This window comes from Gekko japonicus, unplaced genomic scaffold (genome assembly GCF_001447785.1).
Source record: "Gekko japonicus isolate JY-2015 unplaced genomic scaffold, Gekko_japonicus_V1.1 scaffold2190, whole genome shotgun sequence".
Classification (NCBI taxonomy): domain Eukaryota; kingdom Metazoa; phylum Chordata; class Lepidosauria; order Squamata; family Gekkonidae; genus Gekko; species Gekko japonicus.
Window position 1 is genome coordinate 172,587 of NW_015165882.1, and position 23,532 is coordinate 196,118.

The 23,532-nt window shown below is 48.3% G+C and overlaps 1 protein-coding gene across 3 annotated transcripts in view; it reads left to right on the forward strand.

Moving 5' to 3' along the window:
* CELF5 (CUGBP, Elav-like family member 5) overlaps positions 1-23,532 on the forward strand; it is a 93,550-nt gene that overhangs the window by 38,445 nt on the left and 31,573 nt on the right. For 2 of the 3 annotated variants that reach the window (XM_015411292.1, XM_015411294.1), the window contains exon 3: positions 11,495-11,546. In XM_015411292.1, the coding sequence (XP_015266778.1) occupies positions 11,495-11,546 (52 nt within the window). The remainder of the gene's footprint in view (positions 1-11,494; positions 11,547-23,532) is intronic. The other variant, XM_015411293.1, reaches the window with a different exon arrangement.

A 23,532-nucleotide genomic window follows, 5' to 3' on the forward strand; every position in this document is an offset into this window, starting at 1 on the left:
GCCCCTGGGCTTTTTACTGCCAGAGCTCCGCTCCTGCAGGAAATGACCCCCGCGTGTGATGATGCTTTATGTCGAGTAAGACCCTCGGTTTATCAGCATGGTGTCGTGGTTAAAAGCAGCAGACTCTAATCTGGAGAACCGGGTTTGATTCCCCGGTCCTCCACATGCATCCAGTCAGGTGACCTTGGGTCAGTGACAGCTCTCTCAGAGCTCTCTCAGCCCCGCCTACCTCACAGGGTGTCTGTTACGGGGAGAGAAAGAGAAGGAGATTGTAAGCCACTCTGAGACTCCTTCAGGTAGTGAAGGGTGGGGTATAAAGAAGAAGAAGAGATTGGATTTATATCCCGCCCTTCACTACCCAAAGGTGTCTCAGAGAAGCTTACAAACTCCTTCCCCTCCCCACAACAGACACCCTGTGAGGTAGGTGGGGCTGAGAGAGCTTTTTCAAGAACAGCTCTTGTCAGAACTACGGCTTTCCCAAGGTCATCCAGCCAGGTGCGAGTGGAGGAGTGGGGAATCAAACCCGGTTCTCCCAGATTAGAGTCCGCGCACTTAACCACTACACCAAACTGGCTCTTATTACTATTATTATTGTCTACTCTGACTGTCAGTGGCTCTCTGGGGTCCCTGAAACAGAAAATCTTTCCCAGTCCCGCTACCAGAGATCCTTAACTGGAGATGCTGGGGATTTGACCTGGGACCTTCTGCATGCCCAGCAGATGCTCTGCCACTGAGCCACGGCCTTTCCCTTGAAAGTGGTTGTTGGTCGGGTAGGACAGTGTCATGTCAGGGGGGTCCCAATAACCTGCCATCTGCATAAGGCAATTCCTCATGAGGGAGTCCATAGCTGGGTGGCAGGGTGCCTGTTGGGCAGAAGGTTCCAGATTCAAGATTTGACTTCCCCAGGTAGAGGAATCCCAAATCCAGTGAGGTGATAGAAGACACGTGGGTGGATCTCCAGTGGGGAGTTCGTTCCCAAATAGCAGCAGAGGGGTCCCACGGATGCAGAACAGGATCTCACTGGAAGGGTGGGGAGCCAGTTTGGTGTAGTGGCTAAGTGCGCGGACTCTAATCTGGGAGAGCCGGGTTTGATTCCCCACTCCTCCACTGCACCTGCTGGATGACCTTGGGCAAGCCGTAGTTCTGATAAGAGCTGTTCTTGAAAAAGAGCAGTTTCTGCCAGAGCTCTCTCAGCCCCACCTACCTCACAGGGTGTCTGTTGTGGGGAGGGGGAGGGAAAGGAGTTTGTAAGCTGCTCTGAGACACCTTTGGGTAGTGAAGGGCGGGGTATAAATCCAATCTCCTCTCCTCCTCCTCCTCTCTGTCCTCAGGAGTCCCCCTTGATTGGCTGCTTAATCCATCGGGGTAAGCTTACGGTCAACATGAAGGCAATCTGCAGGTTTTCCCCATGTTGTCACTGGGCGCGGGGGCATGTGTCTGTGGGCTGGTTACTCAGCCTAACCTCCCTTATCAATCTCATGAAACTGAATCAGACCACTTGTCATTCCGGGGGGGGGGGCATATCGTCTGCTCGGACTGGCAGCTGCCTCTCAGGTTCTCAGGCTGAGACCTTTCCCATCCCCGGATCCTTTTGACTGGAGATGCTGGGGACTGAACCCGGAACCGTCGGCTTGCTCTACCCACTGAGCAACAGCCTTCTCCCCTACTTTGCAGGGTTGTTGTGAGGGCAAAATGGAGGACACGTACACAGTGCCCCAAACACCAAAGCGTGTCGGGGCTCCCTGGCCTGCTGTTTATGAATAAGACGGGCTTGAGTTCAGCTCAGCATCATGCCACCCTGCACGGTATGCCTGGTTGTGCCATTTCCAGAGAACATGGGCTGCCCCCCCCCCCCATCCTGATCCCATGGAGGCAACATACTGGCAGATAACCTTGCCTGGCTCCTTTGGGCTCTGGCAGGGTTATCTGGCAGGCTCTTGAGCAGTGAATGACTCCAGCGTGCTTTTGGGTTTCTGTTCAATATGATGGCCAATTTCTTAGGGGACTATCCTGCCAGGCCGTCGTAGAGTTATTGGCGAGTCTATCCTGTCTTATTTTATTTATTTATTTATTTATGTTGGCGAGTCTATCCTGTCTTGGCACACTGTGCAGTAAACCTGAAGAAGGCCGCTAGCTTTACTGGCCAAAGTGGTAGGATGATTGTTGCTGCATGGCCTTGAAAACAGAGGCGAATGTTTGCAGAATGTTACACTCTTGTCCCTGCTTATTCTGCAATCTTCCATTGGGCAGAATTTATCCTGCGTCTGCTTGAGGCGGGGATGAGCGTAGAGTCGTGGGGCATGGCAAATCTTTGCAGTCCCACTGACCTCAGAACTTTTAGCAGGCATTCCTTGCAAATTTTCAAGGACTGGTCTTAAGGACTAGAAACTTGCTTTAAAAAAAAAAAAGGACACTCAGGAAGCTAGATGGTCTCAGAAATGTTTCATGTTTTGTTCCAGTGCCTCGCCTTGGCACACTGTGCAGTAAACCTGAGGAAGGCCAATAACTTTACTGACCAAAGTGGTAGGATGATTGTTACTGCATGACCTTGAAAACAGAGGTGAATGTTTGCAGATGTTACACTCTTGTCCCTGTTTATTCTGCAATCTTCCATTGGGCAGAATTTATCCTGCGTCTGCTTGAGGCGGGGATGAGCGTAGAGTCGTGGGGCATGGCAAATCTTTGCAGTCCCACTGACCTCAGAACTTTTAGCAGGCATTCCTTGCAAATTTTCAAGGACTGGTCTTAAGGACTAGAAACTTGCTTTAAAAAAAAAAAAGGACACTCAGGAAGCTAGATGGTCTCAGAAATGTTTCATGTTTTGTTCCAGTGGTCTTATTCTTTTACTGATTTTTATTGTTAGCCACTAATCTGAGGACTAATTTTTTCAACATAAATAAAGGATATGAGTTCTATTTCAAATATCATAAATGGAGGGTCAAGCTATGTGTTCATGTCCAGGGCTGGTGATAGGGGTCTGGGTTGTTGTTTTCACTAAGAGAGCGCAGGCCAGGTTGTAGCTCCAGGGGGCATATGGAGGCAATGCCCCTTCAGAAATATGCTGTGCCCCCTCCATGAATTCCTAGCTTCCATTTAAAAAAACAAACAAAAAACCCTGAAGTAGCTATCCCCTTTTTGTTGTGAATGTATAAGGGGAAACGTGCAAGCAGATCTTGTCTGGAAGGGAGGAGTTATGGGAGGAAAGTTGCAAGAGGACTGGAACTGAGTGGTTTAACTCTTCCTGACCAAATTAATTCTCAATGGCTCTGTTCTATCATCTCTTCTCCCCAGGCCTTTTGCTTCTTCCTTGTTTGTTTCTCTCTTCTTTCATGTCCACAGTGATGAGTGAAAACACTGGCCAGAAAACAGTTGTCATATTTACACTGTTTGGGGGTGGGTGGGTTACCTCATCTGTTTGCAGTAGGAAATTTGCCTTAGGAGTAGATGGAGCTGTGGGGGGAGGAGCAGAAAAACGCATGCCTGATTTAGCTCAGCCTGGCATCTGCCTCTCATCATTAATTCCAATCCTCTGAGCACGCACAGAATGCCTTTCACTTACTACTGTATAATAGAAGTCAAGATCCTGCCCTCACCTCCCCACAGAACTGGGATTCGGGCTAAAGGACTGGAGCTGCATAGTGCCTAGGCAGGTTCGAGCGGTAGAATCTGTCACGACAAAATTCAGAAAAATACTTCACTGCAGAAGGGAAAAGGCTGAGGGGACGTGCTGTCCTGGCAGTCTTAAGCCCTGCCACTTCCCAGTGCAGAAAAATAAGGCTGTTGGGAGAATTTAAATAAATCTGAGCCCAGAATAGTCCGTGCCCTGAATGCTGAGACTTCGGATACTCTGCACATGTGCAGAATGTTTTTCCCCTCACTGCACAGAAGCCACACACTGGAACCTTTAACATATTGTATCAGGGGGTGGATTTCTAGGTTGGAGAGAGAATGGTTTCCAGGCACATATAATTCGGGATCCTCCTGTTTCAGTAATTAAAGACTAATTGCCTTCTTCCCCACCCCCACCCCCACCCCCCACCCCCAGCTTTCCTAGCAGGTCTTTAAAAGGCATTACCTCCCCCCACACACACAGAAAGAGAGTCTTTCACCCTGCAGCCTCTCTTGAGAGGAGAATTGTAGGTGTGCTAATTAAAGTCAACAAAGGACTCCTAGCAGGATCATAAGCAGATAACTTTCCCCTAGACAGCTGATAGTGTGCCGTGCTGAAGGTTTCTCCTAAGCCCAGGGGCCATTTAGTAGAAAAAGAGGTGCAGGAGCTCATTAGCATAACTCATTAACATAACTTAATTGCGTATGCCACACCCCCTGACATCACCGGAAGTGTGTCAGAAGGCAACACCCACCACTCAGGCACCACTGGACTCTTTTCAATTGCTAGCTATTGGGGGGGGGGGGTGTGGAGATCGTCCTCGCAGAGGAGGGAGAGCTTGTACGACATCTTGTACCTGAATAAACCTTGGCTTTAAAGGTGTCACTGGACTGTTTTGGCTTGCTATGGGGGGGAGGGGGCTCTGCAACTTACCTGGCTGCTTCTTGCTCCTTGTGGTTCGGGGCTGCTGGGAGCAGGGGGTGGGGCTTGTTGCATGTCCCCACCCCCTGGGCTCTTTACTGCCAGAGCTCCGCTCCTGTGCACTCCTGCAGGAAATGACGCCTGCCTAAGCCCCTGCACATCTTTGTCCCTGGCAGCTCCTGCACACGTCCATGGGAGGCATGTACATTTGGCATTAGCACACAGTTAATTTCCATGTTATGATATTCTTTTAGCCCATGCCTTTCAAGTTATGGTACTGTGACTACCCACCGATATTACTTTGGATGATTCAGGTGGGTCGCTGTGTTGATCTGAAGTAATAGAACTAATTCTGGATATAAGCTTTTGTGTATCTGAAGAAGTGTGTTTACACAGAAAGCTTCCACTCAGAATAAGACTTTGTTGGCCTTAAAGGTGCCACTGGACTCAAACTTTGTTCAGTTCCGGGAACAAGTTTTTGTTTGCATGCACCCTTCTTCAGATACATGAAAGCTTAAACTCAGAATTAAACTTTGTTGGTGTTACGGACTGCACTTTTAAAAGCTTAGAAGTGCTGTGTAAACAGCTAAAGAACTGTGAAGGGTTAATTCTTCACAGAGCCAGAGAGCCTTGAGTGACAGGATGTTCCAAGAGATCTGATTGGTTAGCATCAGCTGAGCAGAGAAAGACTTCCGAACTGGTTGCTGAGGAGGACTGGTTCACTGAGAAGAGTTGTGTACTGACAGTTTCAGAATTCAGCCCTGACTGAGAGCAGTTTAACACAGACAGGAGAACTGGGGGAAAGTTGGCAAGTACGAGTGCATAGTTAGATGGAGACTCCCATTCAGGCCAAGGAAAGGGGATAGTTCTTCTAGAGAGAAAATTTCCTTAACCGGTCAAAACTCAAGATGAGTCCTGGTTTTTCAAGAGATGGGGTTTGGGTACTGGAAGGAGTGTACCAGCCTTCTGGAAACCAAAAGAGTCACAGAATACTCAAAGAAAGTGTACTCGAGTGTTTGGGGAAACACTGGAACAAAAGCCTCTCAACATCAAGATTTAAGTATCTGTAAATAGCTTAAGACACTCTCATTAGCCTGAAACAGAAGAACTAAAGTCTGTCCATGTACTGGTTTTACCTCAGAAATGTCACCACTGATTTCACCTGACCTTCCCCCTTTATATTAAATAAAATATTTTGTTATTTTTGAATTTCAAAATACCTCGAGTGCCATTTAAGTTGCTTAAGTTAAAGTGGGCTCCTGATCCTTCCCTCAGGTTCCTGGTCTGAGACCACAGCGAAAATATTATAGTATGATAGGGTGTGACAAGCAGAGGGACAAGAAGGGATCATATTACTAGGGCAGCTCAGTCAGTAAGAAAAACAGAGGGGAAATCTTGCCTCTGAGGAAGGGAAGTGGCCTTAAAGATACCACTAGTACCAACAAAGGTACGAACAAAGTTTGATTCTGGGTATAAGCTTTCCTGGGCATGCATACAGATGCTTATACCAATTGTGGCAGAATGGGCCCACTCTGGCCTGCAGGCCCAGTTTCCGCCTTGCTTACTTTGAAATTGCCAACTCCCTGGAGGGGCTTTTCCTCTTACTCTCCAGTAGCTGCCACCACCACCTGATCAATATAGGGATTTCCCACTGAAAGGATCAGGACCCTCAGCTCCCCTTCCAAGCTCAGAGGCCTTGCCTCAGTATCTCCTGCTAGCCCAGCACCTGGCTACCAAGGGGACGGATTGATACCTTGTGCACCCCTGGGGGAATAGCCAGTTGTCAACTGCTTGCCTTCCCCCTTCCTGGGGCTCCCCTTTAAAATAGTGTGTCCGAAACAATGGGGGTCTATGTGGTACAGAGAACCACTTCCAGAATCAAAAGTTTAAAGTATTTATTTAAAAGAAAATGTTTACAAGTGTAGTTTTAGCACACCGGAATGAAGCAAGAACAAAAGAAACTGGTAAAATGCAAATCCTCTGTCCCTCTCAGATGGTGAAATATTAGGGCAGGCTCTTTTATCTTAGGTATTCTAGTTCTTGAAAGATCTTCCATTACCTTAGGTTGCTCCCAGCTCTCTAGACCAGCTGCATTGTCCAAACATGGCTGCCTGCTTCCATCCTCAGACAAGAGGTCTGTTCTGCTCAGCATCCCAAGGAAAAGAGAGCGATTTCCTCTTACCTGTATATTTTATTCTCTCTGTTCCCCCTTCCCCTTGACCCTGGTCAACCCAGGTCAAGGCTTCTTTTACTGTCATCTCCAGGAATTTCCTTCTTGAAAACCTATCTAGCATACGAGTCCTCCCAGCTCCTATTCCCTGTTAGGAGAAGGAGGGAGATGGGGGGGGGAGCAGCTGGTGGTGAATGGGAGTTGCACTTACAGGGAGCAGGGAGGAATGCTGGAAGTTAACTGCGATGTGCCTACATGACCCAGAAGTGTCATAGGCACGTCGGAGGCCGACACTCTGGTTTTGGGGCAAAACTCTATGGTAGAAGCCTACGTCACTGCCAAGTAACATACACAAGTTGTGTTAGTTTCCAGTGTTCCTCCCTTTGGGGGGAGTAATCCCCCCCCCCGCCGGCCAACTCGCCAGTTGTGGAGAGGCGAGGGGCAGCAGAGAGGGACCCCTGCCCCCACCGGGCGTGTCTGGCATCCCTACGTGGAGATCAGTTGTAATAGTGATAGGGAGTTCTCCAGCGACCAGGGTTGCAAGCTCTGCCTTGAGAGATTCCTGGAGATTTTGTGGTGGTGTCCAGGGAGGGAGCTCTGCAGCCAGGGGTGTGACGCTGGAGAGCCTGGCCTGTGAAGCCGGCCTTTCCTCCAGGGGAACTGGTCTGTGCAGCCTGGGGTGTATCACTTGTAATCCCAGCCCCCACCTTGAGGTTGGCAACCTTCTCACCGTAAAGTTTCTGAATGCAGGCCTGGCACCCACCCTGTTCCTTCCCCCCACCTGATTCTGTAGCTTTTTAGCCTTGCTGAATTCTGGGCTTGGAACGGGGCTGGGAGCAGAAGCAGCGCCAGAATGCGTGCAGCGAGACAAGACAAGGCAAGGCAAGGCAACGAAGCAGCATTCAGGCCCCCCCCCCCCGGCGGCCGCCTGCATGTTCCATTTTTGGAAAACAAAAAATAGATCAGCCATTCATTGTGAACGGGTGGTGGACACAGGAATACATCGCGCGCGCCCCCCGTCCAATTTAGCTCGGCCCTTTGTCCTGTGGTTTCCCAGCATTCCCACAGAACCACGGCAAGGTGGAGGTGCCGGCTCCCCCCGGTAACAAAAGGGGGCTTTGACCTCAGGGAAATCCGGCCTTGAAGCTCCCTTGCGCTTTCCGCCTGTCAGCTGCGTTTTCCCTCTAGCCTGCCTCGCAGGTTGTTACGATGAGGGTCCAAGGACGGAAGGAAGGCACAGCCCAAGGTGTCTTCTGAAGCTCCTCAGAGGAAGGATGAGATAAGAGAGGGTTGCCATCTTCTGGGTGGGGCCCGGAGACGTCCCGGGATTACAGCTGAGAGGGATGCCAACCTCCCGGTGGGACCTGGGGATCCCCCGGAATTACAGCTCATCTCCGGACTGCAGAGAGATCAGTTCCCCTGGAGAAAACAAACGCTTTGGAGGGTAGGCTCCGTGGCATCGTTCCTCACTAAGGCCCCCTTCCTCACGAGGCTGAAGTTGGTTCCTTATTCCCAGTTCCTTATTCATTCCTTATTCCTAGGGTTGCCAGCCTGCAGGTGGGGCCTGGAGATATCCCGCTTTTACAACTGATCTCCAGCTGACAGAGATCAGCTCTCCTGGAGAAAATGGCTGCTTTGGAGGGTGGTCTCTGTGGCATTGGGCCATGCTGAGGCCCCTCCCCTCCCCAAACCCTGCTCTCTCCTGGATCCACCCCCAAAGTCCCCTGGTATTTTCCAACCCAGACCAGTGTTCCCTCTAAGCTGAGTTAGGGTGAGCTGGCTCACAGTTTTTCAGCCTCTGGCTCACAGCTTTTTGGCTTAGCTCAGGAAGGATGGCTCCAGAGCGAACTAATTTCTGCAGCAGCCAAATTGCCGGCTCACCAGTTTAATGCCGGTCGCTCACGAAGTAGGATTTTTACTCACAGGACTCCGCAGCTTAGAGGGAACCTTGACCCAGACCTACTTATTTCTTATTCATCCAAAAACAGTGAGGAGAGTTAAATTTCCAGGCATTTCCCAACCTGGGGCTGGCAACCCACGCCCCCCACTAGTGGCCAGGGGGCCTGGCACCCCTAAGCCAATCTCCTGTCTACAAAGGTAATCCCCCCACCCCGGTGAAATTGGCTGCTTTGGAAGGTGGACTCCATGGCACTGTGCCCAGTCAAACTCTCTTCCCTCCCCAAACCCCACCCTCCAAATCTCCAGGAATTTCACAACCCAGAGTTGGCAACCCCGATAAGACGGTAATATATTGATAAAGAACAGAAAGTCTGGCATGTGGGGTAAGGGATGAAGATGGGGGCTTGGTGGGGTTTGGGTATGTTTTGTGGGTGGGTCCTAATACAAAATGCAGCTTTAGATATATAAGCAAACCACCACCACCACCCCGCACCAAAATAACAACGGACCGGATGAGTCGGCAACTCTGAAATCTCTCCCTTCCACATGCACACAAAAGTTCCCAGGAAGACCCTATGAAACAGCTAATATTTTCTCTCCACCCCCCCTCCTGCCACCTCCCCCCCCCAAAGCTGAGAGAAAAGCCCCAAGAGCCAGTTGCCATGGCAACCACAAATGTCAAGTTCCCAGTGGCACACGGCCGTTGCCATGGTGATGCTCCCCCCCTCCTTTTTAACCCGTGGAGTGACACGTCTACTGGGAAGGAGAAGTGGGGTGGGGGGGGGAGGAGGAGGAGGAGAGAGAGGGGGAAGATGAGCAGCTGAGGGGATGGGGTTTAGGCCATGGTTGGCGCACAAGTCGCACATTTCCTGGCCTTGTTTTTCCCTTTTTGGAGAGAGGCCTTTTTAAAATGTACATTAGACAGCATGTCAAGGCCCTCCCTGGTAGATCTAGAAGTGAAATCTCTCAAGGGGAGGGAGGAACCCTGTGCATTTTGGGCTCTGTGCACACATGCGCAGATATGCGTGCTCATGGATGTAACATGCCTGCACACAGTTCCCTCTCCCTGTTTTGCCTCTCTGGTAGCAGATGCTGCCGGATGTCTCTCTAAGCCCCGGCGATTCTGTCCTCTTTATTGTTATTTATACATGCAATGCGTTCATACGCCCCCCCCCCCTTGCCGCTGCATTCAAGTCGGTTTACAATTCAAACTCCATAAGCACTAGTCAAGCGAGACGATAGCCGGCCGCAGCATTTTCCAAAGCACTCCCTGAGCATTCTCTTGCGGTGCTCCTCTCAACAGTTTTATGAGGTAGGCCAGGATTATTCTATCCACATTGCAAACAGAAGAGGCAAGAGATGGCAGACCACCCAACATCTCCGTGGGGCGGAGGTCAGATCTGAACATCCTGCCTCTTCAGAGGCTGAGCACCGACCTGTAAACTGAAGCACAAAGGACGGCATGAAACTATCTTGTGCGTTTTTACCCTACCTTTCCTCCAAAGTTGTCCTCTCCCCATTTGATCCTCCTCACAGCAGTTCTGCAAGGGAGGTTAGGATATGGGGGGGTGGGGCTCCCACAGCTGGCTTCCTGACTGGGTCGAGATCTGAACCAGATTCGAACTCTGTACTCTAATTGCCACACCACCCTGTCTCCCAGAAGGCAAAGAACCTTCCAAGCATTGCAGTCAGAGCTGGCATTAGAAGATGGTGTCCTAAAAAAATCCTCCCAAAAAATAAATAAAATAGAAGATGGTGTCCTGGGTACCAGCTGTCGCAGTGGGCTAGCTTGTGACCAGTGTTCCCTCTAAGCTGAGTTAGTGTGAGTTAGCTCACCGTTTTTTAGCCTCCAGCTCACATGTTTTTATCTTAGCTCAGGAAGGATGTCTCCAGAGCAAACTAATTTATGCAGTAGCCAAATCGCTCGCTCACAAGTTTAATGCCAGTAGCTCACAAAATAGAATTTTTGCTCACAGGACTCCACAGCTTAGAGGGAACATTGCGTTGTTCCCTCTAAGCTGAGTTAGTGTGAGTTAGCTCACCGTTTTTTAGCCTCCAGTTCACACGTTTTTGTCTTCGCTCAGGAAGGAGGGCTCCAGAGCAGACTAAGAGAAGCCAATGTTGGATGGGCCAATGGCCCATCCAGTCCAGCACTCTGTCACACAGTGGCCAAAAATACCAGGTGCCATCAGGAGGTCCACCAGTGGGGCCAGGACATTGTTTTCATTTTTTGTAATTCCATTTTCTACGTTGCTTGACACAACATGTTTGATCCTTGGTGTTTTTTTTGCATTTTTGGAATTTCTGTACACTTAGTCCTATTGCATTGTTATTAGATCTTTCATTACAATGTTCTATACCATATACTTTGAGTCTCGAGTCGAAAATTGATAAATAACTAATAGAGTATAAATAATAAAGTAAAAAAAAATGATGATGGACTGACAACCACTGTACTCATTCCTCCCCCCTAAAAATGTTCTGGCTATGGGCCTGCTAGGGATGTGACTAGCTATTTTCCGCTGCAAAATGTCAGATTACACTGTATACAGGACCAGTGTTCCCTCTAAGCTGAGTTAGTGTGAGCTAGCTCACAGTTTCTCTCTGTTCCTGTCTCTTCTCATGTTCAGACAGCCACACTAACCAACATTAGTTTAATTAACCCCTGGTTTTACATTATGTCTCAACTGAGCCTGACTGTAGTTAATCGACTTCAAATGGTGCATACTTGCACATGAAAGCTTATACCCAGAATAAAACTTTATTGGTCTTAAAGGTGCTACTGGACATGAATGATGCGGCCCATCGTTTTAACATTTGATCTCTCTCTCCCTCTCTCTCTCTCTCTCTCTCTCTCTCTCTCTCTCTCTCTCTCTCTCTCTCTCTCTCTGCAGATGGCACGTCCAATCCAGGTGAAGCCTGCAGACAGTGAAAACCGTGGAGGTAGTTGTCTTCTGTCCTTGTTAGTGCTATTAAATGTAACCCCACCTCCCACCATTGAGATCCTGCATGGTGTAGTGGTTAGAAGATCAGACTAGGATGGATCTGAGAGACTCAGGTTCGAATCCCCACTCTGCAATGGAAGCTGACTAGGTGATCTTGGGCCAATCACACACTGTCATTCTAGCCTGCCACACAAGGTTGCTGTGAGGGTAAAATGGAGAAGAGAATGATGTCAGCTACTTTCGGTGCCCATTGGGGAGACAGGCAGGGTATCAATGAAACAGAGATGTAAAAGTTCCTGGAATTTTGAAGCCATGGGAAAAAACTATCCCCCCTCCTTTTCCACCCCATAAAGAAACAGAAATTTTGGGGGGAATTGAAAAAAATGCAATATTAGTAGTTTTTGCGGATTGAAAGTCACTTCGTTACTTTGGGAACATAAAATGCAGTGTGCATAAATTGGCATGGCATAAAAGTATCATGTTGGATATATGAAAAGTACAGCTTATTCAAAAAATAACTAAAATAATAAATTTACTTTTTAAATTTGTTGTTGTTGTTACAAATGGAACTACAAGGTCCTGAAATGTAAAGAACACCTGAACTATAAGGAACCTCTTTGGCCAGTTTATGAGAGTAGGCAAAAAAAACAAACAAAAAACAATGAAAACCAAATTGTATTCTCAGCATTTTCTCAGTATTCCATGGGGCTCTTTTTGTAGCAGGAACTCCTTTGCATATTAGGCCACACCCCCTTAATGTAGCCAATTCTCCAAGAGCTTCTTACAGGAGCTACTGTAAGCTCTTGGAGGATTGGCTACATTAGGGGTGTGTCGCTTAATATGCAAATGAGTACCTGCTACAAAAAGAGCCTGTATCTTCAGTGTACAGGAATTGCAATGATTTGATATTTTATATGGTCTTACATAAAAGTCTTCCTGTTACATAGTTTTTAGAAATAATCTGGGAGGATTAAATATATGAACACCTTGTCATAAACATACATTCAGATGGGTTGTAGTGGTGGTCTGAAGCAACAGAACCAAGTTTGGGTCCAGCTTCAAGACCAACAAAGTTTAATACTGGGTATAAGCTTTCGTGCGCATGCACACTTCATCAAATACATAGTATGTATCAGATGTATCTATGTAGCTGATGAAGTGTGTGTGCACACAAAAGCTTATCGCCAGAATTAAACTCTGTTGGTATTAAAGGTGCCACTGGACACAGACTTGGGTCTATTGCCATAAATATGTTATTTGTCATCGTAAAAGAAAATATTCCGTAATCTTTCTTCCCCAATTTTTTTTCAGGAAAAAAGCGAGGGGAACGGTTTCCCCCCCACACACACACACAATTTTTCTGTTTTCTTCCCGGGCCTTCCAATCTCTGCAATGAAGTAAATAAAATAAACAAATAGGTCTGCCATTTTAGTTTAATGAAATTACTGGCCTTTGGATGTGGCCAAGGGGAACCCAGGGGGGTCCTGAGGAACAGGCAGCCGAAGTCTGGATTTCAGCGGCTTCCCTGTCCCCAGTTAAAAGGAGGCTTTAATGGTCAGACTGCAGACACTAGGAAATATCCTCTTGTTATCCAGCTTCTCTCTCTGCCTGATTGTTGGAGTAGTGTTTCCATGGAAACCCTTCATTTCCCAAAGGCTGTTATAACTAAGGGTGTGCGCTTGGTATATACAAAGCTGAATAAATATAAAAAAATCTGATAAGGTATTTTTCGGGTATTTATTCAACCAAATACATATCAGGGATCTGTGTTCAGCTACTGAAATAGTTGCAGCTGAATAAAAGCCAATATTATTCAGCTTTTATTTGGGCGCGGCTTGAAGGCATTTAAAGAGACCATGGTCTCTTTAAATGCTGAGTTCACTCGCCGAATCGAGTGAACTGCTGAGTTCACTTGCAGAGTCGCACTGCCACTGGGGCATAACTCAGAGAGGGAACTCAGCAAGCATTTGCCGAGTCGTGCCATCACGGTGGCATAACTTGGCGAGTGAACTCAGAAGGGATTTAAACTTTAAATGCTTGCTGAGTTCACTTGCAGTGTCGCACCACCACTATGGCATAATTCAGCGAGTGAGCAAGCACTTGTTGAGTTCACTTGTGGAGTCATGCCATGGTGGCAGCATGACTCAGCGAGTGAACTCAGAAGGGATTTAAACTTTAAATGCTTGCTGAGTTCACTTGCAGTGTCGCACCACCACTATGGCATAATTCAGCGAGTGAGCAAGCACTTGTTGAGTTCACTTGTGGAGTCATGCCATGGTGGCAGCATGACTCGGCGAGTGAACTCAGAAGGGATTTAAACTTTAAATGCTTGCTGAGTTCACTTGCAGTGTCGCACCACCACTATGGCATAATTCAGCGAGTGAGCAAGCACTTGTTGAGTTCACTTGTGGAGTCATGCCATGGTGGCAGCATGACTCGGCGAGTGAACTCAGAAGGGATTTAAACTTTAAATGCTTGCTGAGTTCCCTTGCAGAGTTGCGCAGTGACGGCAGCATGACTTGACAAGTGAACTCAGCAAGCATTTAAAGTTTAAATCCCTTCTCCATTATACCCTATGGGGATGGTCCCCGTAGGGTATAATGGAGCCAAATAAATTCAGGTTTCCCATGGCATTACTCTGTGGCATCACACATCACTGAGTCCCTTCCCTCCCCAAGCCCTCCCCTTCCCAGACTCCCCCCCCCCCCCAAATCTTCAGGAATTTCCCATTCCAGAGCTGGCCACCCTATACGTGAAGCTGCCTTAGACTGACTCAAACCTCTGGTCCCTCAGCATCAGGCTGGCAGTGGCTTTCCAGGGTCCCTGCAATAGAAAAATCTGTCTAATGCTGTCCCACCCTTCCTGCAATGAGCTCAAGGCAGCATATGCGGTTTCACCTGCCCCAGTTTATCCTCACAATAACCAACTCTCCAGGAATGTCCCAACCCAGTTGGCAACCCTAACTGCTATACTGTACAGTATTGTGGAGATCTCATTTGAGGTCCCTCTCCATGTATCTTTCAGGGTGGAGGGTACCTTTTTGGTGGGATTTTCCATCCTTGTTCATATCGGGGGCCAGGCGATGTCTGTTCTCACATGCTTTAGAAAATCCCTAAATGCTCCGGTGTGGTAGTCAAGAGTGTTGGACTAGGATCTGGGAGACCCGCGTTCAAATCTCCACCTTGCCATGGAAGCTTGCTGGGTGATCTGGGGCCAGTCACACATCCTCAGCCTAACCTACCTCACAGGTCAAGGTGGGTGGCCGCATTAGTCTGTCTATAGCAATAGAAAAGAGGAAGAGTCCAGGAGCACCTTCGAGGCTAACAACAATTGTGGCCAGGTAGGAGCTTTCCTGAGTCACCGCTCACTTCTTCAGGTAGATCAAGATGGGCGGCCGTGTTTGTCTGTAGCGGGAGAAAAGAGCAAGAGTCCAGGAGCACCTTCAAGACTAACACAATTTGTGGCAGGGGAGGAGCTCTCGTGAGTCATTGTTCACTTCTTGCCACAAATGTTGTTAGACACTTGCTTTTTTAATCAAATCAAACAAATAACAAACACTGACTTACCTTTAACACCGGAACTGATGCTTCTACACCTCTGGCCACAAATTCGTCCCCCTGAAAGAACTCAACAATTAGTTAATTTACTAATGTTAGCAGCAAAAATGACCATAGCAAAGAATTGGAAAAACAAAAACTCACCAACGCTGTCTCAATGGATCAATAAGGTATGGGACATCTTCATGCTGGAGAATCTCTCAATCTATGACTCCACATCCAAAAACGAGTGTGAATTCTATAACCCTCTCAGTATTTGGAGTCCCATCCTACATAAAATTTCCTTGACACAATTCGATTGGTCAGACATAGCCAATGCAAAATTTAAAATAATGCTGTTTAACGAGAGATATTTAAACAACCGAATTCTCTGAACTAGACATGTAAAAGAAATAGTTGGAAAACTTAGTTACGTTTAGAAGTAGCATGAGTTGTGCACCTAACCTGTGTTTATGCTGTTTATGTAACGCTGGATTACGTATTGTGTTATAATGTTATACTGGAATGGACTCTTGCTCTTTTCTGCTGCTACCTCACAGGGTTGTTGTGAGGATAAAACAGGCAAGGAAAACATGAGTTCCTTGGTGACAGGGCAAGACAAAAAACCAGACTGGATAGAGGGATTTTGTGGTGGGTCTGAAACACGGGTATTCTCTCCCTCATGGCCCCATCTGATTTCTGATCCCACCCTCTCGCACTTTTAATGCCGTATAGGTATCTAAATACTGGAGAGGCAGTATGGTGTAATGGTTAGCTCGTTGGCCTCTTTATAAACGTTGTTTTGATGATTACTCTCCTCAGTGTCCTTATCAAGGAAGAGAGTTGTCCAGCCAGAAGGCGTTACAGCCTCAAGATCAGACTAAATGTTAAGGCACGTCTTGACCAGTGTTCCCTCTAAGCTGAGTTAGTGTGAGCTGGCTCACAGTTTTTTAGCCTCCGGCTCACACATTTTTGTCTTAGCTCAGGAAGGATGGCTCCAGAGCAAACTAATCTATGCAGTAACCGAATCACTCGCTCACAACTTTAATGACAGTAACTCTCAAAGAAGAATTTTTGCTCACAAAACTCCACAGCTTAGAGGGAACATTGGTCTTGACGTGTTTGTCGCAAACTGTAACCGATGGCTCTTGAGCCAATCAGTCCTTGGCCACCTAGCCTACCCTACAGGGGTGTCGTGAAGCTAAAATACAGGGGAGGGGATAACCAGGAATCTGAGCTTCTTTGAATAGAACTTATATGGGTTTGTTTGTTTTTCTGGTGTAAGACATTGATTTTTGATTCTCTGTAACGGCCTACTTTTCACCAGTGGTGTTTATTTGTGTGGTTTTATGGCTTAATCTTATTTCCCCGTGTTTTTATAGTGTGGTTGCTAAACTGCCTCAAGGGGTCCATGAAGAAAATTGGGATATTTGTTTGCTTGATTCTCATCCCACTGTCCCTCCAAAGAGCTCCTGGCAGCATCTGTGGATTCCTTCCAGCCAATCCTTTCAACAGCCCTCTGAGCTGGGCTAGGATGCAAGAGAGCAATCGCCCAGAGTGGGTCCTTGAACCCAGGTCCGCCCTCCCATAAAACCGGCCGCATGCAGGCTGATGGCTGCCGCTGGATCCTGCTATGAAAATCCCCAATCCTACATGCTCGCCACGATTGATTTCCATTGGATGATCTGGCGGTGCCATCCTAAAGAGAGTTAGGTAAAGGTAAAGGGTCCCTTGCTCGAAAGCCAGTCGAATCCGACTCTAGGGTTGCGGTGCTCATCTCCGTTTCAAAGCCGAAGAGCCAGCGCTGTCCGAAGACGTTTCCGTGGTCATGTGGCCGGCATGACTAAACACCAAGGCGCATGGAACGCTGTTACCTTCCCACCGAAGTGGTCCCTATTTATCTACTTGCAATTTCTTGCTTTCGAACTGCTAGGTTGGTAGGAGCTGGAACTAGAGACAGGAGCTCACCCCGTCTTGCGGCACCCGGGTCTTGAACTGCTGAACTGCTGACCTTCCACAGCCTGCAGTTCAGCGTCTTAACCACTTGAGCTCATGCTAAACCCGTTGACATCAATGGGTTTAGAAAGGTGTCACTCTGCTCGGGATCGCACCATTGCGAATGTAGCTCTGTTACCTGCAAGGTTCTCTTGGCCCTCTTCAAAAACGGGAATCTTACTTCCCTCCCCTCCCCGCCCCTCCTGGCACATTTATTTAACTGGAACTATTCCTACCTCACAGGGTGTCTGTTGTGGGGAGGGGAAGGGAAAGGAGTTTGTCAGCCGCTCTGAGACACCCTTTCGGTAGTGAAGGGCGGGGTATACATCCAATCTCTTCTTCTTCATCTTCTTCTATTCCGTGCGCCTTGGCGTTTAGTCATGCCGGCCACATGACCACGGAAAGGTCTTCGGACAGCGCTGGCTCTTCGGCCTGGAAGCGGAGATGAGCACCGCAACCCTAGAGTCGGATTCGACTGGCTTTCGAGCAAGGGAAACCTTTACCTTTACCTATGTTTTTAAAAACCCCGATCTGCAGGGCCCAAGATCTCATTGGATTTCAGAAGTTAAGCAGAGTCGGCCCTGGTTTGTTCTGGGATGGGAGACCCACCAAGGAAGCCCAGGGTCGCTACGCAGAGGCAGGCCATGGCAGACCGCCTCTGTCTGTCTCTTGCCTTGACCTGGATGGCCCAGGCTAGCCCGATCTCATCAGTTCCCAAAAGCTCAGCAGGGTCAGTCCTGGTTAGCACTGGGATGGGAGACCACTAAGGAAGTCCAGGGTCGCGGTCCAGAGGCATGGCGGTGGCAAAACCATCTCTGTCCATCGCCTGCCTTGGAAGCCCTCTGGGATTGCCGCAAATCAGCTGTGAATGGATGTCACTTTCCCAGGGGTCATTTCGTAGAAAAAGAGCTAGGGGAACTCATTAGCATAACTGGGAGTTCCTACATCGAAGGACTGAATGACTGGGGTAATTGGACTTGTGAGAAGTGAGTCCCACCCCAGTGGTATCTATCTCCCCCCACCCCCATGATCTTCTTTGCTTCCTCCACGCAACCCAATGAATGTCACTCACCCCATGAGGGAGAATCATCTGCTCATCTGCTCTCCATGGCCCCCAGTGCTGGGTGGCCTCCTCACCAGGGTTCCCTCTAAGCTGAGTGAGTGTGAGTGAGTACACAGTTTTTTTTAGCCTCCAGCTCACAGATTTTTGTCCTAGCTCAGGAAGAATGGCTCTGAAGCAAACTAATGTATGCAGTAACCAAATCGCTCGCTCACAACTTTAATGCCAGTGGCTCACAAAGTAGAATTTTTGTTTACAAGACTCCACCCCTTAGAGGGAACATTGCTCCTCACCACCACCGTGGAGAGGGATCCGACCGGTGAGTGAGGCAACACTCCCACCCACCCGCTCCTGTGCACAGAAGCGCTTGGCACCCCGGGGGGGGCCTTTGCAAAGGACAGGCCTTGCTTTCCTACCTGTCACAGCGACGAGAACGTTTTGCTCGTCAGGCATCGCTCACGAAGAGACAAGGCTGGGAGGAGGAGGAAGGGAGACAGAAGCGCGCACAGCCCGTCTTTTCTCCTCGCGGAGCGCTTCGCCGCCGTCAATGCCTGCCACGTTAATTGGAGCAGGCAGGCCGGCCACTCTGGGGGACCCGCGTGGGAAACGAGATTCCGAGGAAGGGATGTTCCCCTTGTGTTTTTGTCTCTGCCGCACGAAGCCTGCTGGAGCCCGGGGAAAAAGCTCCCTCCCTGGTCCTGCGGCTTCTTATTGCCACTGGGCGCTGGGAACTGTACTGTTCTGAGCCGTTTTCACTTGTCGGCCTGTGTGTCTCATGGCCACAAGCCTAGGATTCCTTGGTCCAAAGCGTTCGGCCCACTGCCTCGGTTTTCACTGACACTTTGGGTGCCTCCGTTACATAATGCTCTGCCTTTTCTTCCCGGTCCTCTGGAGGCACCTTTTGAACAAATCCCGGTCACCAGGCAAGTGACAATTTACAAGGCTGGTTATGGTTAGTACAATTACATATTGCTCATCCGTAGTGTGTGGGGCCGGGGGGGGGGGGGGGGGAGTTAGCAGTATTTGTGACCAATGTTCCCTTTAAGCTGTGAAGTCTTGTGAGCAAAAACTCTACTTTGTGAGCTACTGACATTAAAGTTGTGAGCATGCAACTTGGCTGCTGCAGAAATCAGTTTGCTCTGGAGCCCTCCTTCCTGAGGTAAGACAAAAATGTGTGAGCCGGAGGCTAAAAAACTGTGAGCTAGCTCACACTAACTCAGCTTAGAGGGAACACTGTTTGTGACGTGTACAGCTCCTGTCAGATTCGTCCTGGAGTATTTAAGCGTTATCGACTCTGAGTGTTTTTGCATGCCCAGAGCAGAGACTCATACACAGATCCAACAGGCAGCCATCTATAAACTGGATCATTGTGCTGTGTATCCGTGGTGGGGCTCTAACCTGGATAGCCCAGCCCAGCCCAGTTTTGTCAGATCTCAGAAGCTAAGCAGGGTCGAGCCTGGTCAGGGTTTCGAAGGGAGGCCACCAAGGAATACCAGGGGCGTGATGCAGTGGCAGGCAATGGCGAACCACCTCTGAACGTCTTTTGCCTTGGAAACCCTATGGGGTTGTCATAAATCAGCAGTGACTTGACAGCCAAAAAAAAAAATCTGCATTGGGATCATTTCAATGATTTCGTTTGCACCTAAGACATAATGACACCCCCCTCCCACCAGACTCTGGTTGAAAGGAGACAAAACTGGAATTATGTTTTGTACAAAGAAGCATTATGTAGCCTATTCAGGGGTGGGGCAGGAACGGGACAAGCCATTCTCCTGCATGTCTGCATTGGGGCTGATTTGAATCCCATCCGTTGCAGAGATGCTGCAGATGGATAGACAAGAAACAAGGACAGAGCAGTATGTCATGCAGAGACACGACGGGTGGCCTCTTTTGGGGCCAGGTGAATAATTCTGTTGCACGTCTGCATTGGGGTTGATCAAATCCCATCAGCGCAGCGGCGCAGAGGACTGATCGGAAAGATGCAAAGACGAAGCAGGAGATCATGCAGAGATGCAGTAGGCAACCTTCTTTGTAAGCTTCCTCCAGCCTTTAAATGTGTGCTCCTCGTGGCACACTAGACGAGTCATTCTCTTGCATTGTGGTGCTTGGGAACGACTGCCGTTACAGAAGCCCATTCCTCAGTGTTTTCCACAGGCCGGGAGCAGTAACTCCTGCACAGATCCAACAGACAGATGCATTTGTCTCTTGCCTTGAAGTCCTTTGGGGAAAAAAAAATATTTCCAGGTCACTGCACCCGCCGTCAGATAGCGCCCCCTGCGCTATTTCTCCTGACACACATCATGTTAAATCGGTTTCCGTTTGAAGCCAGCCCTTCTGATTCTGTCGCATGCAATAAAGGGAGCTTCTTGTGCGGGGTTTTGTGTAAGGGAGCTCTTGACACATCTTCGCCTCCGTCCCCTCCTCACGCCTCGGGTTATTCTGGCTGTCGGGCCTGTCATGTTTTAATTGTTTTGCCGAGACGAGCCCTCTCTTTGAAAGGAAGACTGGGTATGTTGGGGTGGGGGGTGGGGGGATACCACATCCCCATATTTAGATGTGTGCACATTAAAAGCTATCCGATGGGACCAGAAACCTTCCCAAAAATCTGGGAATGATTCAGTGATATCTAGCCTAGTCCAATTCCAATAACCTTTATTGGCATACACAGGGCTTTTTTTGTAGAAAAAGCCCAGCAGGAACTCATTAGCACATTAGGCCACACCCCTGACAGTGCAGCTCATTAGCATATTAGGGCACACACCCCATGCCTTCCCTTGGCTTGCCCGGGCGCCCCGTGCCCCTGCAGGGAACCCAGGCAAGCCGGCCCTTGGACAGGCTGGGGATCATTCCAGGGCTCCCCCACCTGAGAGTCACGGGGTGTGTGTGTCGCTCTCCAGGCCTTCCCTCTGTAGCCACGCATGAAGAGGTTTTGGCTGTAGTGGGCGTGGCCAACTCTGAAGCCAGCCGGAACTCCGTTCCTGTGCGTTCCTGCCTAAAAATAGCCCTGGGCATACACCCTCTAGCCTAGTCATTACTGGCTGCACTTCCTTTCCTTAAATCGAAAAGTAGCAACACAAAAAGCAGACAAAGGCCTCGATGCTCTTCATTATTATAGCACAGAGAAGTTCTTAGGGCTGCCAACCTCCAGGTGAGGCCTGAAGTTTCCCCAAAATCTCCAGGAGAAAATGACAACTGCAGAGGACAGACTCAATGGTGTCCCCTCCCCTCCCCAAACTCCACCCTCTGCAACCATTGGCCCCAAATCTCATGGGATTTCCAAGTGGGAGTTGGCAACCCCAAAGTGTGGAGGATAGGTTAGTGTGCCCAATGAGGACTTGGTTTTCAGATCCCAACAATCCACATCTTATTTATTATTATTATTGATTACTTTCAATTTATATCCCACCTTGCCAATGCAAAAATCTTGGGCCCATTAGTGAACCGGCTCACAAAGTGAGCATGGGTTTGTCAAGAACAAGTCATGTCATACTAACCCTATTTCTTTTTTTGAAAAAGTTACTACCTTGCTGGATTAGGGGAGTGCTGCAGACATAGTTTATCTTGATTTCAGTAAGGCTTTTGATGAGGTTCGACATAATGTTCTTGTTGACAAGTTGGTAAAATGTGGGTTGGATCCTATTACTGTTAGGTGGATCTGTAACTGGTTGATAGATTGCACCCAGAGTGCTTGTTAAGGGTTCCTCATCCTCTTGGAGAGGAGTGACAAGTGGAGTGCCTCAGGGATCTGTCCTGGGATCTGTTTTGTTCAACATCTTTATAAATGACTTGGATGAAGGAATAGAGGGAATGCTTATTAAATTTGCAGATGATACTAAAGTGGGAGGGGTAGCAAATATAGTAGAAGTCAGAGTCAGGATACAGGATGATCTTGACAGGTTGGAAAACTGGGCTAAAACAAATAAAATGAAGTTTAACAGGGATTAGTGTAAAGTTCTTCTTTTAGGCATAATTATAGGTTGGGGGAGACTTGCCTTGGCAGTACTATGTGTGAAAAGGATCTAGGGGACCATACACTGAACATGTCAGCAGTGTGATGCAGTTGTTAAAAAGGCAAATGCAATTTTGGGCTGTATTAGCAGAAGTGTAGTGTCCAGGTAACGTGAAGTGATGGTATCGCTTTACTCTGCTCTGGTTAGACCTCACCTAGAGTATTGTGTTCAGTTTTGGGCACCACAATTTAAGAAGGATATAGACAAGCTAGAACATGTCTAGCTTGGAGAGGAGGCAACTGAGAGGCGATATGATAACCATCTTCAAGTACCTGAAGGGCTGTCATATAGAGGATGGTGCAGAGTTGTTTTCTGTTGCCCCAGAAGGTCGGACCAGAACCAACGGGTTGAAATTAAATCAAAAGAGTTTTTGGCTAAACATTAGGAAGAACTTCCTCAGTGGAACAGGCTTCCAGGGGAGGTGGTGAGCTGTTCTTCTCTGGTGGTTTTCAAGCAGAGCCTAGATGGTCATCTGACAGCAATGCTGATTCTGTGAACTTAGGCAGATCATGAGAGGGAGGGCAGGAAGGGTTGCCTCAGTGCTTAGTTCTCATGGCCCCAGGGAAATGCTGATTGCCACTTTGGGATCAGGAAGCATTTTTCTCCAAGCCAGTTTGGCCAGGAATCCTGGAGATTTTTTGTCATCTTCTGGGCATGGAATATAGGTCACTGGAGGGTTGGGGTGGTATTTGTGAATTTCTGGCATTGGGCGGGGGTTGGACTAGATGACCCTGGAGGTCCCTTCCAACTCTATGACTCTATCATGTCCCACAAAACCATGATTTAATTAAACGAACTATAGTTCATGTGATTCTCTGAATGTGGGCTATTCATAGAATCATAGAATCCACTAGTCAGTCACGGTTTGTCAAAACAAGTTCGGAAACCATGAGTTGAAAGTGGTTGTTCTTCCTCTCATCGTTAACATAGCTAACGATCATTATGAGAATAAAATGAAGGAGGGGGGAATTATGTTCCCTGGCAGAAGGGGAGGGTATAGGCAGGCCAGTAGCCAGGATTTTGTGGCTTGTGGGGCAATTCCCCCCCCCCCGGTGGGGCTGAAGTTTTCAGTGCAGAAAGAAAAGCCAGAATTCCGAGGATTATGACTCAGCTACTGTGGAATCAAGCCTTCTAAAATCAAAGCATAGAGGCTTCTGCAAATCTTAGCTCCAGAGTGTGACAACAGTAGGCTGAGAAAGGGGTGGGGGACAGAATAAATTTTGTGGTAGATGGTAGCCGTGGCACTGGAAATAGTTATCTGGGTTTGGCCAGTAAACTCACTCCAATTTGTATAAAACCACAAAAAACTTTATTTATAAAAACAAAGGCCAAACAACCTAGGGTGCGGTCACAAGCACAAGATAAAGCGGGGGGGGGGGGGGGGGG